A 19,229-nucleotide genomic window follows, 5' to 3' on the forward strand; every position below is an offset into this window, starting at 1 on the left:
ACAGGAGCCGCGAGCGGTCCCGTGGCCTCGGCGCGAACCTCCCGGTCAATCCAGCTCCGGAACCTCTCGCGGTTCTCCTGCTGGGCTTGCAGGATGGCATGGAATCGCCGCTCCTGATCCATTCTCAAGTCCAGCAGGGCCTGTTGTTGCTCCTGATGTAGGGCCGCGAGGGATGAAATAACATCCGCAAAGGGCGTAGATAGGGATGGGACGGTATGAAAATTTAATATCACGGTTATAGTGACTAAAATTATCACGATTATCAATATTATCACGGTTTTGTTGAAACGAGATGAAAGTGTTCAAAAATAGTTGATGCTCACACTGAAAACATTTCAGCAAGTTTTATATTTAATAATCAACAAACAACTAATAAAACAAGCAACTCTATGCACTTAATTTAAAGAAAGATTAAATTCTGTGGCATTTCCTTCCTTACAATGAAAAGTGTAGAAGCATAGAAAAGCATAGAAAAGTCACTGACTTTCGCCATTCCTTCTCGAAAAATAACAAAAAAAACATTGTGCACTGCGCTTGCGTCAGACTGTTGCTGGCTGGACATGATTTAATAGTGAGTTATTAAAACCGCGATAATCAAACACGGTTTTAATGATAATTCATTTTTAAACGATATTACTAACCTTCAGCACATTTTATCACGGTTATCAATAAAACCGGTTATCGTCCCATCCCTAGGCGTAGAGGAGGGACTCTGCATAGCGGTGGCACTCCTTCTTCCTTTCCCAGGTTTCGGCACCAGTGTAGTAAGTTTGTGAGAGGAAAGGAAGAAGACAAAGGGGTCGGCTGGACTGCTGACGAATTTATTAACTTAAATTCAAACTTAAACTTTATAAACACCATTGGTGACGTTTACTCTGACATTAACAAACACGATCGCACAACACTACCGGGTTACTAGTTCCGGTTCCGTTTCCGGTTCGTGTTAGCAGTCCGTCTCTCTCAACTGCTTCTGTCTCTCCTGGCGTTTTATACTCTCTCCACGCCAATTACTGAAACAAGAGACAGGTGTTGATAGTTTTTGCCCAAACCACTCACTTACCGCTCGTCTCCTGATTCTCTCTCCCGCTGCAGACTTCGCTAAACCATGCCCCCCTGCCACAACGTGGTTTTATTAACAAAGTTCGGGAGGAGCACAATCAGATAATCATCCAATTTGGCACAGGTGCATCTCGTTTAGCTAATCATCTTAACTAGCACACAAGTGTATATATATCCAGTCTTCCTACCTCCTGTCCCACGACAATTTTTCGGCATCCCTCCTCCACCCCAACTCCTCACTTCTAATCTATTTATCCCAAATTAGGGATAGGGGAGTTATTTGGGTTCGGGCTATGCTCCGGGCCCGGACCCCTCCCCCAGGACAGCACGCTAAAATATGCCTACTATTCACCTATTCACCTTCAAATTAGATGTAAGGGTGAACTCGTGAAATGTGTATATATATATGTATGTGTTTGTTTCATATGTCATATATTCATATATTTTCATAAATATTCATTTGTATATATTTGAAAATAACTTTTCAATATACTCAAACTCTCTATACTTCATGAGTTAAAATTGTTCACCATTCAAAGTTAATTTGTTTCCTCACAAGACTTGGAGTATGACACATGGGTAGCATGAACTACAGATCAGATATGATTTTTTGGTATGCTTGTACTGTCATTTATTTATCTGCTGTCCCATTTTATGCACATTCATTTTGATAGACAGAGCCCTGCCTCAGCGCAATGAGATCAACATGGAATTCAGGAATCACAATCTATTTTCCAGTAAGACGGACTTCTTTTTACAAATATATACTTTTACAGTGAATTAAATGCTTTTCCTTAAAGGGATAGTTACAATTTAAACAATCATCTATCTACTCACCCTTGATTTTTCTTGTCATATGTTTTTTTGTTAGACCACAAAAGGATATTTAAATGAAATGTCCCAAATATGCTTGCCCATATAATGTCAGTCTATGGCTCTTAACATCAAGCTGTTAAAATAGAAGCAAAAGTTTAATAGAGTGGTCTTATGTATTACGTAATGTATATTCCAAGTGTTCTGCAGGTATACAATAAGGTTTGGTGAGAAACATACTGAACTTTTTCATATTATTTAACAAACATCCTGACTTGATTGTTGATCTCTGTGCATGACTGTGTTCATTAAACTATTAGTTCAGTTCACTCTGAATTGCACACAACTTCTGAAAAAAAAAAATCAATATTAATAAAAATGTGACTCTGGACTGGAGCTTCGGTTGTCATGACAGTCAAAATGACAGCTGACAGATGATGAACGTGATCACTTCCTGTTGCAATGAGCACAACAGATATATTTACCTCAAAGAAAGAAGTACTGTATATAGATTGTATTTTATTTTCTGTGTTCATCTTGATTGTTCACAACCTTTTGTGCTTTTCCTAGTTGAGTTGGATTGAATTGCTTTGCAAATAGTCTCATGAACGCGCACTCATGCACAGAGACCAACAGTCAGGTAAATAAATTATGACAGTTTTATTTTTGGGGGCGAAATAACCCTTAAAACAAATTGTTCACATGAATTGTTATTTACTTATACTCATGCCGTTCCACAGACACCATGTAAGACATGTATGTCATACAAGATTGGAACCACATGAAGATAAAAAAAAATCATGACCGAATTTTTGGGTAAATGTTTTGATTAAACTATTATTGTATTGTAATTGATAGTTGTCCCTGATATTTCACTTGTTAATAATAGCTTTGATAACTGGATGTGGAATTATCCTGCCCCCCCCCCCCCATATTTTACAGTAGCACTTTTGTGATGCTGCAAGTGGGAGTGGATTTCTTGCTTAGCTGGAAACTGCAGAGAACCACGTCTTGTCGTCCTGGAAAAAAGAAAGTGACTACTTTCTACAAGAAGGTCCAAACACAATTGGCACAGACTTTTTTCCATCCTTATGGGGGTGCAACTGGTGCTGTCGCACCGGACCCCTACTTGAGGGGTAAATGGAATGAATGATCCCCCCACCCGGGAACGCTCCCTACTTTGCACCGGGCCACGCATCAGATAAGAACGGCCCGGCATTCATGGTTGATGGTAATGAATGAGATGCTGTGGTTTAAGCAGATAAATGTAAGCACTATCCACCTTTTTCCTCAACGCAGAAGTAAGCCTATGGGTGAGACTTCCGTTTCATTAGCCGCTATAACGAGGTGAATAACAACGTGCAGTTAACAGTAAAACTGTTTGCAGTACAAACAAGTGTGTTCTTAATATAGATAACATATTTAAATAATATGATAGGACACAGCGATTGTCAATATCAAGCAGCAAAACAAACTGTTTTGTCCAGCTAAAAAAATGTACAGCTGGAGGCAAATGAGCCCGGAAGCTAAACCCATAGAATTTACTAATGGCGGCACCCATTTTTATGTCAGGAAAAAGGTGGATAAACCTATTGAAATTCAGAATACACATGGACCAAATAAGAATACGTATTTTGTGCCTTTACACTGATTTGCTTTAATATTGTTTTAATTTTTGTAAAAACATGTTGTTTACATGTATTGAAAACACTGAATGTGAAGACATTTTGGTGCAGGGATTAAGTTACAATGTTTCAATTTCAATAAATAAATGTAAACGTATTGATTTGTGGATTAATTTATTTATTGTCATATATACATTCCAGGAGTGTTAAATTTGACTTGAATTGAGTTAATTGTTTACTGCTTTTTTGCTGTGCAGGAGAGTTTTTGTAATGCTAACTACACTGGAGTTAAATTTATAGAGTTAAAATCTATCTTAAAGGTGTTAAATTGTAACTCTTTACACTGCTGTTAAGGAAAAATCAACACTCTGTGTTGTGGACCGGAGTTGTTTTTTAACTCCATACCGTGTACGTATAACTCATTCATAGTGTTAAACATGTTACTCTTTGAAGAGTGTTGATGTAACTCTGAAAAGATTGGGACAATATGCGCACTTTTACAAAGTTGATTTCAACTCTGCTAGAGTTGAATTAACACTTGCAATTTTGCTGTGTATGCCCAACTCACTGTCTACCACTGGCCGCTTGGTTGTTCCTTTAAAAAACAAAAACTTGAATTTAACAAACATTGAATGTTCCAAACCTATCTCTAAATCAACTTAAAGAAACGAAAATAAATATTGCCACTTTGCCATTAAAAATCAAAACCGAACTATTTTAATGACTGCAACAGCAGCTGTGAAATTGGGAAGAGACACTGACAAGGGAAATTGCAGGGAAATCAATTCCCTCGTTTCAATTAATTCCACCCCAAATCGCAACGCATGCAACATGCCACACTATATGTCTTTTTCGCTGTTTTCTGGTGCTTATTGAGCTATAATTAAAGATGACTCGTCACGGGCCACTGAATATTGTTATCTTTATTAGACATCAAGAAAACCTACCATTCGTTTTTAGATAATGACCCTTTACTTGTGGTTTAGTTTTGTGCAGAATCCATAAATGCGGGCACGGATTTCCAGAACGCGAGTCTGTCTCCAGCGCTTTAATTTAAACAGATCTGATGGTCGCGAAGAAGTAAAAGCATTTACTCTGTGTAATCTTGGAGATGCTTGGTGCAGCAGCGAGAGAGTAAAGCGGCGTGGTGTGATGCAGCGCGCTCTCTTGTATGCGCTCTCGGGATCATTTGGAGACATGTGCGTATCTCTCTCTCTCCCTCTTTGTAAACTTCACTGACATGGCCAACATGAAGAACAAATACTAACACGTGGATCGCTTTTGTTAACTCTCGGTCTTTAAGGAGTAGCTGTGAGCTCCGCATTTATGAACGAATTTATCGTGATTCTCGTAAAAGAAGAGAGTTGCGCAATGCTATGCTGAGAGGCGCGAGGTCTCTGTCCGATATGACAGAATGGATTGCATTTGTATTGTTACGACCAAGGTAAGCGCACAGATTAACGGTGATTTACTGCGACCATCTGAATGAAGGCATTTACCGCCTTTTGTTGTTGTTATTAATTCTGTTTATTGCTGTGTACACAATATAATAGCCTTACTTTGCTAATACGTAGTTATGGCAGTTTAATGATCTTAACTGGTCCGGTAGGACCCCCTTAAAATGCATTAAACTTGAGACCTTGGTACCAACTTTCTGTATTGTTTGCAATAAATCTGCTCACAAGACAATACAATGTGATAATGGAAGTTTAAAGTTTTTTTGTCATTTTATTTATTTATTTATTTTTAAATATTGTTGTTTAACCAACACTAATTCAATATTCAAGATTTGGGAGACAAAATCAAATTAAAAGTTTTAGAAACTGCCATTGAAAATCTATATTGATTGACCACTGATCAATGTCCCTGTCATTGCCCTGTGTTTAACCAGTTCTCTACATCACCTGTCAGGTTCTGTCTTTTCTCACCTTATGGTTTGAGAAGTTTGAGGCGATGTGCTGTTTTTTAAACTCATTTATTAGTTTCATAGCATGCCTATATTTTCAGCCTAGTGCTCTGCTCATGTTTTATTTTTCATTTATTATATAAAACCGTTTTAGGGATGTGCTGTCATTATATTACCCCTGGTGTGATGTCACGACACTTTCATGGTATCTTAAGTTATTTTATTTCAGTACTTAATGTCATGTATATCTGTTAATATATGCTGAACATGCAATGCTGAATAGGTCATTTTTTTTGCTGTTTTGTTTGTGAGAGAAAGATAGCAGCAGGACGTCTGTACAACATCTGACATTCTGTATGCAAGTCTTTCCTCCCTGCTTTAATGCTGTTTATCTCATGGGCCTTGCTGTCATTTATCTTGACCTTTAGGAGGCTGTAGACCAGTAGACTTTCATTATCTATAAATTAACTATAAATGTTCTTTAAAACCAACAGCAGCTATCAGCCTGTCACCATGATGCAAACATGAAATATCAGACATACAGTAGTAGTTCTTTACAGGTTTTTTATTTGATTGTGCTGCTTTTCCATAGTGTTTTCTTTGTAAACATGGATGTGGTTGACTGCTGTGGTTGACTCTTGTAGTGTCTCATGCGTAAAAATGCCATTCTAAAAACACTGTGCTCAAGTTAGCAGTTCACTCCCATCTTCTTACATGTTTTACTTATTCCGCTGCCCACATTGCATCTTTGTCAAAACAAAAGCGCATTCTGTGTGAATGGTGCTCAGCGCTATATTTATGGTCTTTCACAGAGCGTGTCACATGTTAGCGGTTAATCACGTGCGCCGACATGTGTTTGGATTGTTCTTTTCTCTTCACTGTTATCACTGGCATATTGTCAAAGTGTCTAATTCTAACATGTGGTAATATTTCTATTAGAAATTGCGATTCCTCGATTTCATAAAAATAAATTCGTTACAAAACAATAAATTCAAATTAATTATAAAATCGGGAAAATCTCCCAGCCCTGTATTGGCTTATGACTCAAACCAATTTATCAAAACAATATATGAATAGTATTTTTTCGGTACATTCTGTAATAATAAAATTGTGTTATTGTATGTTAAACTGATTTGTGCCAGTGTATTATTATATTTAAAAATTAAAAGTAATTAATAGCGATTGAAATGACTACATTTTGCCCATGAAAATCTTCCAAGCAAATCTTGAAAGCTGGTCTCACAAGGGATCTAGACCTGTAATCTGGACCTTATGTAAAAAAAAGTTGGACTGCACTGCAGAGTGCAAGCTACAGCAGTTTATGCTTAGTTTATAAGCAGTTTGGCTCAGCCTGGAGTAATGTATTGAACTGAACTTACAAACTGCTGTTTATTTCATTCCTGAAGAGTTTATGGTTGTTGTTTGTTTTTTTTTAGCTGCAGCATACGTTTACATTTCTGATCCCTAAATATAGACTAAATGACATTTTCAAGTAAACTGATGAATAACCTATGAGCTTCTGTTGTCAGAAATGTTGCAGATGAGGCTATTTCTGCTCAAGAGAGCAGGGTTTGTGTCCCTGTTTGGGAATTCTCAAAGAGCTCTCGCTTTCTATCTATTCCCCTGTCTCCCTAACCTCTGACACACCCTCCCCTTGTTCTGAGTGCCTGGATTTGAGGCGTCACAGAGGATGGGTTCCAGTTGTGTGCAGTGACTGCATGTTTTTTGCATGCATGACTGCTCATGCTCATGTCTCCTCTGGTCTGTGCCAGCCTCAGGGCATGTCAGGCTTGCGGTTAAAAGCACATAGATTTCCATGTGGGCTTTGCATCGACTTCATCCAGGACCAGGAGACAAAGTCAGGAAGAAGCTCTTTTTGTATACATTCTTGGTTTTCTCACAAAAGTTTATTATATTATCAGAGCTGAGTATCATTTTCCTCCCTTAACTACCCTCTTAAACATTTTCATTGCCTGCCTGTCAAATTACTGACCCTACCATCCACATGATATTTGCTTGTCAAGATTATGCACTCTGAAAAATTTAAATCAGGGTTTACAGTTTATATGCTTTTAATAGTCTACAGGCCTGTTAAACTCAGCAGTGCCAAAGAGCTCTGTAGTAAAAACTAGCCATAGACTGGCCTAAGGGATTAAACAGACACAAGTAATTCAGCTCATTTGTGCTTGTGTATGCACTGTTTAAATCTGTTTTAGTGGGGCTGTGTGGGAGTCACTGTAGCGTAGCCTGCATCAAATGTCACATTATCTCTATCCACGCAAATAAATGACTCATTGGCTTTGATATGGACTGTTCTCCTCTGGGCATCACAGTCTGCGTTAATCACTTCCTCCAAATATACAACATCTTTAATGTTAGTCTACTATGACTAGTTCTCGATAATGTCTTGAGAGGTCTCACAGCATTAATATACTGAAATAAACGATGGAGGCTCCATTGTTATCTAAATGTAAAGTGCTGTACTGTATCATGTGTCATGTCTCTCAGGTCCTCGTTGCTCTTTTCATTTTTATGCATGGTGGTGATGTCAAGCTTTTTCTTTCTCCTTGTGCTTTTATGCTGAATTATGCATATAAGTGGCTGTGCGATGTTAGGCTGGAACATAGGATCTGCTCTTCCAAAAATATGTTGTTTTTTGGTCCCAAGAACCTACCGGTCAGCTCTGTGTTACTAGGCTAAACTTAGGTTTAAGGCTGTTTCAGTAATTGTAAAAATGTAGTTCACAAAACCACTTTCTGATGTATGTTTTCCTCACATCAGATGTTAGTCCATATGGACCCACAGCTCTCAGTGGAGATGTGGTGTAGCGTGACGAAAGGCGTGGCACTACTGAAAGAGGGATGAGTCTGTTTTCTTTAGGATTCAACATTTACTCTTAATACCTTTCATCAGTTAATGTATTTTTGTTTAATGTCTCAAAGTAGAGGTTGACCAAAAGTGGATTTAAGTGATGTTGATAACTAGATTGGAATGCAATGGCCAAACATTACTGAATCATGAAAATGTATTGTACTTTTTAAATCATTCATGTTAATTCATATTGCATTTACTAATGGTAACAGTTGAGTTAACTTTAAAATGTGAAAACACTTTGATGTTTATCTAATAAAAAACAAAAAAATGTATAACTGTTAGGGCTGCACAATAAATTGTACGTCATATTCTACGTCATTTTGTCATATATCATGATATCATCAATATTATACATCGATATTATGAAGTTGTTTCCAACCTGCTCCATAGACTTTGTATTGAAACTGCCTCCTTGTTATTTCCGAATTATAACAAAAAAACAGAACAATATCTAAAAGCTGCTATGTCACAAGGTGTACAGTAATCAAGTATTCACCCTTCAACCATTAAACATTACAAGGATTTTTTTTTATATGTTAAAGCATCAACAAATTACTTTCAACAGACTATGAATGAACCCAAAATCTTGATTATTTCTTTAGAAATATTATGGGTGTGTTAAATATCAATGTAGTAATATACTGTATGTCTATATTGTCTTACATACAGTACGTTGCCTTAAAATACTTTCTTATAGGGATTAGAAGTGTAAAAGGGAGACATTTTAAAGCATATTCTGGAAACAAACCTGGCAAGAGATGTTTTTTTTGTGTGGAGGAAATCGAGAAATTCTTAGTGCATTCCAGTGCATCTAGATACATCGGTAAATTAAATTGGGAGGCCAGACCACAAATACACAGTATTGTCTTTTTCATATTTTTACAGCAGAATACACCGACACCAGTCCAATGTCTTAGCAATAGGGATCATAGAGGTTATTTCACACTGCTTTGAGTGGTGTATAGTTTTATGAGTTAAAATGTTAAAAAAAAAAAAAAAATTTAATTTCTTTCATTCTTAAAGTGAGAAAAGAAGGGTTGGAAAAGGGATGCTGTGTTGAACTCTTCACTACTTAACTACTTTTCAAATTTAATTTAAATTAGTGGAACAGTGAAGATTTTGTTTATTTTGTATAAAACTCCCCAGTAATCTGATTGAGAATATTAAGTAATTAAAAGATTCTTAAAAGATTTACTTGTATTAATTTTGTTGAAAAACGGGAGAATACAATATTAGCAGTTACACAAGCAGTTACCCTATATGTATATATATATATATATATATATATATATATATATATATATATATATATATATATATATATATATATATATATATGTATATATATATATATATATATATATATATATATATATATATATATATATATATATATATATATATAATGTATGTATGTATGTATAATATGAAATTTAATAAGTTTAAACTGAATGGACTTTGTTAGTGTGGCTACTAGGGTAACGATATAAATATTAAATATACTTTATTGTGAACACATCTGAAAATTAAATATACAACACCGAGTGAGCTGCTGCAGGAAAAATGTCCTAAATGTGTACTTTATAACAGGAGTTTCAAACTGAATCAGCATACAGTTTAAAGGGGAAGAAGTTTAAATCTCTTTCCCCATTTAAAGCAGCACAATAAACTGCAGCATGAAGTTACCGCCAGTTGCAACAGTGATTACAGACTTTATTTAGAGACAAAGCAGTTGTTTCTTAATTTTTTTTTTTTTTTTTTTTTTTTACTTCAAACCTTTCTAGCACTGTTCGAATATGGCAAGATCATCTTGGCTATTTGTGTTCATAAGCGTAGCATGTTCGACATAAAAGAAGACAAATTTTGTAGCCTAGTCTAAAGTGGGTTAGCTTGATTCAGTTCTTAAATGACATGCTAATTTGGTCATTGGACACTGTAGACAAGGTTTTGTGTGTGTGTAAATTTGCATCCCTCTCCTGTGTTTGTTTATTGCATTACATACTGAAAATCTTTAATTGTTAAATAAAACTAATTGAAGGAAGGCTATCCAGCTTCTTGTAAAGGTGTGCGTGTGGTTCTACTGTACTGCACATGCTTGTTTCTAATAGCAAACTAACAGATCATCTACTTTTATTGCTTAAACTTAGATGGAATCCCTCATTGTCGTCTGATAAATGCTCATCTCTGTGCAGCAGGTGCAGCAGAGCGTATGAAAACTCGTAGCATTAGAGTCTTGAGCTATGGATACAGTCCACAAGGTGGAGCTGTGTGCATTTATTTCATGCTCCCCAAAGGCGACATACTTTTCTTCCAATCACTGCAGTGCTTTGAGTTGGAGATTTGCAATTAAGACAATTACTTGGTTAGATTGGTGATGTGTTTTACTTTAAAAAAAAAAAAAATAGGGACCTGATTAATAGAATGAGGGTGAATATGAAGCCTGCTGTGTCACAGTGTTGGGCTAGTAGTGAGAATTGGGCTAAATTAGGTTCACAGTAAGTGCTCACATGCTCATTAGAGGCTGAAACCATGAAATGATTCACTGTAACTTTTTGTAGTAAAGCAGAGCCCCCTGAAACAGTCTGAACAATCTGCTCAAATAAAATATTATCAAGTATTATAGTTAGTTCCATAGTCATAAAATACAGTAATCATACACATTTTTATTTCAGGGGTTTAAGTGGTTCAGTTATCACAGATGGTAGCTTTTTAAATATTAATAGAAATAAAGAAACTCTAGACTTTGATGAAATTTTCAAGCTATCTCAGAACAGGTTTTTCTAAAGCTTCTCTGCCATCTTTGGATCTACAGGCAACTGAAAGCAAATCTACATAGGCTGTTGTTTGCTAGCAATGAAGATCTTCATTAGGTGAACACTGCGTGTGCTGTCTACAGTTCAACGGGTGTAGATAGGCTACATTTGATTACAGTACACAATACCACTATGACATTACCAGTTTGTTGTACATGTAATTTATAGATTAAATACATTGTATAATTTTTACATTAAATAAGCTGTCACAGAGTATGAAATGAATACACTCCAAACCCACGTTATCTCTGTTCCAGAAGGAATGCCTTTGCATAGACACCACTAATATTGATATTTCCATAATATTTACACTTGCAGAAATATACATTTGTTGACATTTTGCAGAACATACAGAAAAAGATCCATCAATGTCCATTTGGTTCGTTATGTTCAGATGTTCAGTAACTCCTCCAGCCGTCATGTGAGGAGTTTTCACTCTTCTCCATGTCAGATGTATATACATATATAATGCATAATATACTTTAAAATATAATTTAATTCAGTGATGCAAATCAGAATTTTCATCAGCTGTTACTTTAGTTTTCAGAGTCATATGATCCTTCAGAATTCATTCTAATTTATTGATTTATTACCAGCGCTGGGAAACAGTTTTGCTGCTTAATATTTTTTTGGAACCTGTGAAATTTTGTTTAGGATTATTAGATGAATAGAAAGCTAAAAAGAACATAATTGATAGTAAATCAACATATTGGAATGATTTCTGAAGGATTATGTGATGGCGTAAAGGCTTAAAAAAAAAGATTGTTTTATTTCTATCTTTTGCTTAGTGTGTCAGTAGTAAATATCAGTTTACATTTCCAAACATTAATTTTGCCATTAATTGTAATAATCCAGTGAGATTTTTGTTTGCACAAGGAGTCTGACAGCAGCCAGTGCTCCACACAGAGATCTGATCTCACCGTCATCAGTCTGTCTGGAATAACATGAAGAAACAGAACAAACTGAGACAGACTGTGTGTCATAGTACACAAGCATTTGGGTGATCGGTAACCCTGAACGGAGTTTGCCAGCATTAGTTGTATTGCATGTTGAGTGATGCATATATATATCAAAAACGGCAAGATCTGAGTCACACTTGGACAGTGAGGCACGCTGACAGCCGAAATGATATAAAATGGGGGTAATTGACGCTAGTAGTACTACTGGCTTGGAGCCCTTTGACATCTGCGCAATTTGTAGATACGCATGAGAGAAGAACCTCATAGATCTTAGGGAAGTCGAAAGAACTGTACAAAAAGTGTGCTGCTGCTTATTACAATATTATTTTGCCTTGATTTTATTCTAGGATTGCAGCACTGACAGGAAATAGCACATGTATGTGAACGCTGTGTACGAACAGGATCTCATTAGCGTTAAGGATTAGATTAGTGTGTATGGCAGCATTTTGCTACATCCCTTTTAGCTTGACTGCTGATTTAAATTTTCCTGAAGCAAAGTCATGGGAGAGATCTTTGTCATTGCAGACCATCCCCCATGTTACTGCCTCTTATTGCCCAGTGACCTGAATGGTTAGTCCAGTGTGAATGTTCCACGGACATCTTAATCAAATGGGAAAAAATAGACTACAGTAAAGTTCAAGTAGCTCTCTGTCTGGCCCTGTCACGGTCCACTTTCTCCATCGTATGGATTCCATCCAGAAATGGCACCGTTCTCAGAAGGTCACAGCCAGACTGTCCAGTCAGCTGCCAATGACATTCTGTCATCTTATTGGCCAGTCTCTGAGCTCCCCCTCCCTCTACACTTTTCTTCCCCTCCATGTAAACGTGCAGGAAGCCAGTCCATTAATGCTCCTCCTCCTCCATGCAAGACTGTGCTCCCTTAGGATGTACATTTGCTGTTCCTCTCACTGGTAACCGCTTTAGCTTTTTTCATACTCCTCAATCTATCAGGTGACGTAGAGCACCCACGCTGAGGATGAGACAGAGAGAGACTCATCCCTACTCCTGTCTGACGAAGCCCATGTGACAAACACCACGCGCTGCAACAGCTTTACTGTCCCCTCCCTTCCTCCCCTCACATCTCTCCTCCTCTTCCCTCGTTCTCCTCACAACTCACTGCGTTGTGCTCACTGTGCCGTTCTTCACCTCTCTTTTGGGAATGAGACGGTTGTCTGGTGTCTTGTGTGATAGAGAACATTTAACTAAAAGAGCCAAAAGGTTGCACTCTTTTCACGCAGCATGACTCCAACGAGGCCTCTGTGTAAACATCTCCACCGTGACTGACAGCTGAGAGGTCGCTGTTTAAGAAGGAGAGTGACGGAGCGTAGAAGAGCGTTAGGAAGGTGAAGAAACTGATTCTTCTTTCAATCAAGTGAAGCAGGAGAAGAACAACATTGAGAGACAGTGGAATTCTGAAGCTGTGGTGACCGAGAGGGGGGCGTGTGGAAAATTCGCTGGATGAAGGAAGCAGACTGGCTGTCCCTTCCCTGGTGTGATGGAGTGAGACGAGGAATGAGGGTGGATGGTGAGAGCGGGCAGCAGCAGCAGCAGTGGAGGGGCAGGAGGAGGAGGTGCGGGGGGAGGTGGTGGAGCAGGAGGTGGCCGGAGAGGCAGGAGCAAGTTTCGCTCGAGGAGGCGATTCTCCGGTTCTTCGCTGGCTGAGCGGCTCAGCTGCCATAGTGGCGAGAAAATGTCACCCAGCATTAAGAAGTTGAACTGTTTCTCGCCCATGCTGTGCCACTGCAAAGTGGCCTGTACAAACAGCACCATCTCCCTCATGTTTGGATGCAAGGTGGGTCGTGGAGCTCTCTGCTCAGTTTCTCTGGTTTGCTTTATGTCAGATCTAGAGGACAGACTGTGAGAATCTATCCAGCATTTGCTTCCAGGTGTTGCTGCCAAGATTTTCTTCTGTACAGCTGCCAGAAAAATCTGAGGAGTCTTCAAGGCTCATACAGTGAACTTGATGAGATAAGAGAAGTTGAGTAGGGATATTCTCACAGAGTGCTGACATAAAACACGTCTAGGTTTCCAACATTAAGATGGGTAAAATGCATATAAATGTTTAGGGGAAGGTGCAAATATTGGGTCCTTACTTTTTAGTTACTTTTAGATTATTTTTTCAACCTCTTCCCTTTATTTATATGAAAAGTCAAGTCTAGAAATCAAAGTGGGATCAGGGCATGACCCGGGATGCACCCAGGCCCCTGTGATCAACAGCTCTCTATGCATGTGTTTACCGTATTTTCCGGACTTTAAGTCATACTTTTTTTCATAGTTTGGCTGGTCCTGCGACTTATAGTCAGGTGCGACTTATTTATCAAAATTAATTTGACATGAACCGAGAGAAATGAACCAATAGAAAACATTACCGTCTCCAGACCGTTCTCTTGGTTCTTAGTTCAAAATAAATGCGACTTATAGTCCAGTGCGACTTATATATGTTTTTTCCTCATCATGACGTATTTTGGACTGATGCGACTTATACTCAGGTGCGACTTATAGTCCGAAAAATACGGTACACATTGTATACATAAACTCTGTGTTCACTAGTTTGTATTAACAAGAGATCATAAAAGCTGGATGCATAATAATTATAAAACAATTGTCAGATTTTGTTTAAACTAGTTTTAGATAAAATGTTCCATGTCACAACTCAGGATATATTTTCTGAAGGTATTTTATGTTAACTTCCAGCATGTTTACAACTTCTTGTCTGCTGGTATTAGGGCTGTCGATACACGTCTGGGGTGTCTTTCCGGTACAATTGTACCAGGAACTTTTTTCCCCAGGAATTATTTTCCCCCCAGACCTGTTGCTTTCTGCATTTTCACCGCGGTCTAAAGTATTTATAATAAGACTAAATATGATTAATAGCCACAGAAATGTAGTTCAGGGAAATGTGTATGTATACAGCCTACATAACAATGAAATAAAATATAATATCAGTTGCCTCTTTTTATTTTCATTTTAACATAGATAAATTGAATTAAGACCAAAGATCACCTATTAGATTTATCCAAAATTAATTCTATTTTGATTAGCCACTAAAGAGTCATCAGCGTCAGCAGCATATGTCAGAGGGACTAGCTGAGTTGAGAGCGCTCTAGGCAGATACATGATCACTGAGCTCCCACTGATCGCCTGGAGCCGATCATCTCCGAAATTGGTGATACACATTTTTATATAGGTGCTGTCTTTATAAATAAACTGCAGATTTGAGTTTTAAACAACTACATTTTAGCCTGAAATACTTTTAAAACTACATTTCATGGCACAATAACAGTAGTATTTAGAAAATTATCAGAATAAATGGGGATTGAAATCACAATGCTGCGTGAACTCAACCAATCAGCATGTTTAGCACCCAAGTCCCACCCCCTGAAAGTTCTGGACCTTTGAGAAAGTACTACCTCGCAAGCAGGGACTTTCTGAGGGGCAATTTTTTACCCAGAACTATATTTAGATTCTGTTTCTAGCGGTGGCAACACACAGAGTACCATCCCAAAGTCCCTAGTTCCTGGGTAAAGTTCCTGCTGTGGAAACACGGCTTTAATCAGTCATTGGCTTATCTCTGCTCTTACTGTAGTTAACACTCTGCTCACCAGTAATCACGCTCTATACAGTGATGGAGATTGCACAGATTTCATTGTATTAGCTTAGGGTAAAGCCTGCGTGTTCTTAATGAGAGCATGTCACTGTAATGCTTTAGCTCTGGCATTATCCAACTTTTCAAACACTTACAGAATCTTATGTGTGGAACTTCATTTTTATGCTGATTGTGAAATAGTAGGTTGAACTATTTTTTTTTTGTACATGCTTCAGAACAGCTGATTGTGGTGAATTGGTTTCAAGTAATCTGTCTCAATGTTGTTGTTTTTTTTACATCAAACCTATGGAGGGCTAATTAATTTAAATTATCATGTAGTCACTCAAGAATTCTTTGGAGTAGTTTAACCATCGTCCTTTGGCTTCTGGCATGATGATTACTGTCTGTATGGGTGCCGAATGGCATCAATGCCATCATGGCATTAACTTCTCAAATCCTTGATGCAAAGCCCATAGGATTACATGTCATCTGCTCTGTTCAGGATTGACGTTCAATTGGAATTCATTTTTAATTGTTAAAAATGTTGATAATCTGAAGTAGTCAAGTCACCTTTATTTAAATAGTGCTTTTAACAATACAGATCGTCAAAACAACTAAACAGCATTAAATAGGAAAATAGTGTGTCAGTAATGCAGTTGATGATTGTCAGATAAGTACGATATGAACCATTCTAATACACTTCCATTAATGCAAGGTAAGTTTTCGAGTTTATTCTAGATAGGGCTGGGCGATATACAAAAAAAAATGATATCTCGATATTGTCAAAATTTTTACGATATTCGATATATATCTCGATATGTTTGCATTTGCATTTAAATAATAAAAAATAAAACATGATTTTCTTTTGCCCATTAAAAAAAAAACTATTTAGATTAAACAGCTAATTTAAGCAGTTAAAAAATCTAGACCAAGAGATCACTTACTGCTTTTTGTTAAATGAATACATGTAGGCCTATATGTAACTGAAGCAGTGCAAATTAAGTAACAGTTACAGAAAGTGCATTCTTCTTTTTAGTGCATGCAATTCACAATTTAAACTATGCAACTGGGATAAGTATTTTATTTAATTTTTTTAACACGTTTTTAAGCTAAGAACACAAGTCTGTCAACTGTCTGTGGTTTTAAGAGAAGCTCTGTGGCATGAAACTATGGTCCTACTGACACTAAAAACCCTCTTAGATGGGGAGCTAGTTGCTGAAGCACATAGCTATTTCTTATATATAAATATATATAAATGAATACCAAAGACTTTTGCATTCTCTCTGTCTATATTATGGAAACTGGTAAACATATCAGTGAAATTCCCCAATAGTAATTCCAAATAGCCATAGCCTATGTTTCTCTATTCAAACATCAGCGGTCGAGTAAGTGCATTTATTTTGCGATCACAAACGCAAACAATACAGTTGAGATCTCACGACAGAACACAGACCGGCTGAACGACGCTTTAATTAGATCGCTCAATTCCAGCTTGTTAGTGTTTTCAGATTATCGTCAGCGGCTCTTCCGCAATGAGGAGTGAGCACGTGCGCATGGTTGCCAGATTGCTTAAAATAAGCAAACACCGGGCAGAAAATGAATCCTTGTAACAGTGGAGCTCTGATTCGGAGATTTAAACTCTTGTTATCTGGCAACCGCTATCATTACAGCTCTCGTAGTAGAGGGGCGTAGAGCAGTCAGCAGTTACAGGTTCCTTTTTTGGACATTCGGCGCGTTCTTTTGGGAAAGTATGCTTGAATTTGAAATATTCGATATTCCCGATATATTCAAATTGTACATCGTCGTCAAAATTATTCCGATGTTATCGCTAATATTCGATATATCGCCCAGCCCTAATTCTAGAGAATGTTATAGTCAATAGTGTCGAACGCAGCACTAAGATCCAGTAGAACTAATAGAGAGATACAACCACGAGCAGGTCATTTGTAACTCTAAGGAGAACAGTCTCAATCCTAATATACATTCTAAATCCTGACTGGAAATCCTCACAGATACCATTTTTTTCTAAGAAGGAATATAATTGTGAGGATACTACCTTTTCTAGTATCTAGAAAAGGAAGATTCAAGATCGGTCTATAATTAACTAGTTCTTTGGGGTCTAGTTGTGTTTTTTTTTTTTTTTTTTTTTGATGAGATGCTTAATAACCAGTTTGAATGTTTTGGGCACATATCCTAATGACGAATTAATAATAGTCAGAAGAGGATCTATAAGTACTGCAAGAACATTGTGAACTTTAGCCAGTTTTGAAAGCTGAAATAAATTTCTTTTGAAAGAAAAGTGTTTTAGCAGCGCAAAAGATTGCGGGTTCAATTCCCAGGAAACACACGTACTGGTAAAAAAAAAAAAATTATAGCCTGATTGCACTATAAGTCTCTTTGGATAAAAACGTATGCTAAATGCATAAATGTAAACGTAAATGTAACTGACATGATTAGCTTCTATAGATGAGTAAAAGAAGGATTAAAGCACTTGTAAATATTATATTTGTTTAAACATGTTTTTAGGTCATCTTTAAGCAATGACTGTCTTAAATAAAATAAGAAATTTCTCTGATTAAACTGGAGGGAAAACAGCAGTGTGACAGTTATGTATGAGGAAGCCTATGCTGGCTGTTGGACTGCTGCTCTTGTAAATACTAATTTCTTAGTCAATCGTCCTTTGTTCTAGAACACACTGGCTGAATGCACAGCTTCTTTTTTTAGTTTCTTAAGAAAACATGGAAGGTTATGATGGTTTTGGTAGGTTTCTTGTCATTATTGCTCTCTATTTCTGCCATGATCCATTGATTTAATAATGGCAAGTCAAGCTATATATCCAAATTTGTCAGGGTTACAATACCTCACACTCGCAGTTAAACTAGAAAAACACATACACTTATCACTATCTCTGTGTTCTGTAGAGTCCAATTTCTCTGGTCTGCTGCTTGCAAATTCTCCTTGCGATCTAAGACTTCGATAGAGAGAGGCTGGCACATTAGGCAAATCTCAAATTGGACTAGAATGATTGAAACTAGTCATTTCTCTGTATTTTCTTGATGACAGGAAGGGCAACATATGAAAGAATGGTGGCTGAGGAGAGGAGCTTTTGCTGCTCTCTGGACTGTCAGATTGATGACAGTTTTAGTGACAGTTTTAGCATCTGATCACACAGATGGGATGACTGCCCAAGTGCCATGTCATGTCTCCCCAGATTTTGTTGTTAGAACCATTTCCAGTGATTCTCCTAAAGCACTGGAGCCAACAACTTGTGAGGATTTAGTTACAGGCAGTGTAAAGCATCGCTTTACAACATTGCCATACGGTCACCATGTAATAACAGCAGGACAACATTTATCCTGCCGGTTAATGCATTAAGACAAATGTAGAACTGAAATGCATTGTGTAATTGTTATAAGAAATTATACATATTTGGTTGTAGCTCCTGGTTATGCGTGTTTATAGTGGTATTTATTTTTTATCAGTAGAATATGACAGTAGACGTTCACAGAACATTTTGATAAATTAACATTTTAAATTTTACATAATGCAGATTTAGATGGATCAAATTTGCCCCCTTATTGTTCTAGCATTGAT

The 19,229-nt window shown here is 37.3% G+C and overlaps 1 protein-coding gene across 16 annotated transcripts in view; it reads left to right on the forward strand.

The window, feature by feature from the left end:
* The window catches only part of dlg1b (discs large MAGUK scaffold protein 1b), a 181,761-nt gene that overhangs the window by 77,527 nt on the left and 85,005 nt on the right, over positions 1–19,229 (forward strand). Inside the window, exon 1 of one of the 16 annotated variants that reach the window (XM_059502281.1) lies at positions 4,812–4,941. The exons of 13 other annotated variants lie outside the window; for them this stretch is intronic. In XM_059502281.1, coding sequence (XP_059358264.1) covers positions 4,912–4,941 — 30 coding nt within the window. In that variant the 5' untranslated portion in view covers positions 4,812–4,911. Of the gene's footprint in view, positions 1–4,811; positions 4,942–13,167; positions 13,842–19,229 lie in introns of those variants that run through there. 2 more of the 16 variants (XM_059502272.1, XM_059502278.1) reach the window with 2 other exon arrangements.

The sequence above is a fragment of the Carassius carassius genome, chromosome 20, assembly GCF_963082965.1.
Source record: "Carassius carassius chromosome 20, fCarCar2.1, whole genome shotgun sequence".
NCBI lineage: Eukaryota > Metazoa > Chordata > Actinopteri > Cypriniformes > Cyprinidae > Carassius > Carassius carassius.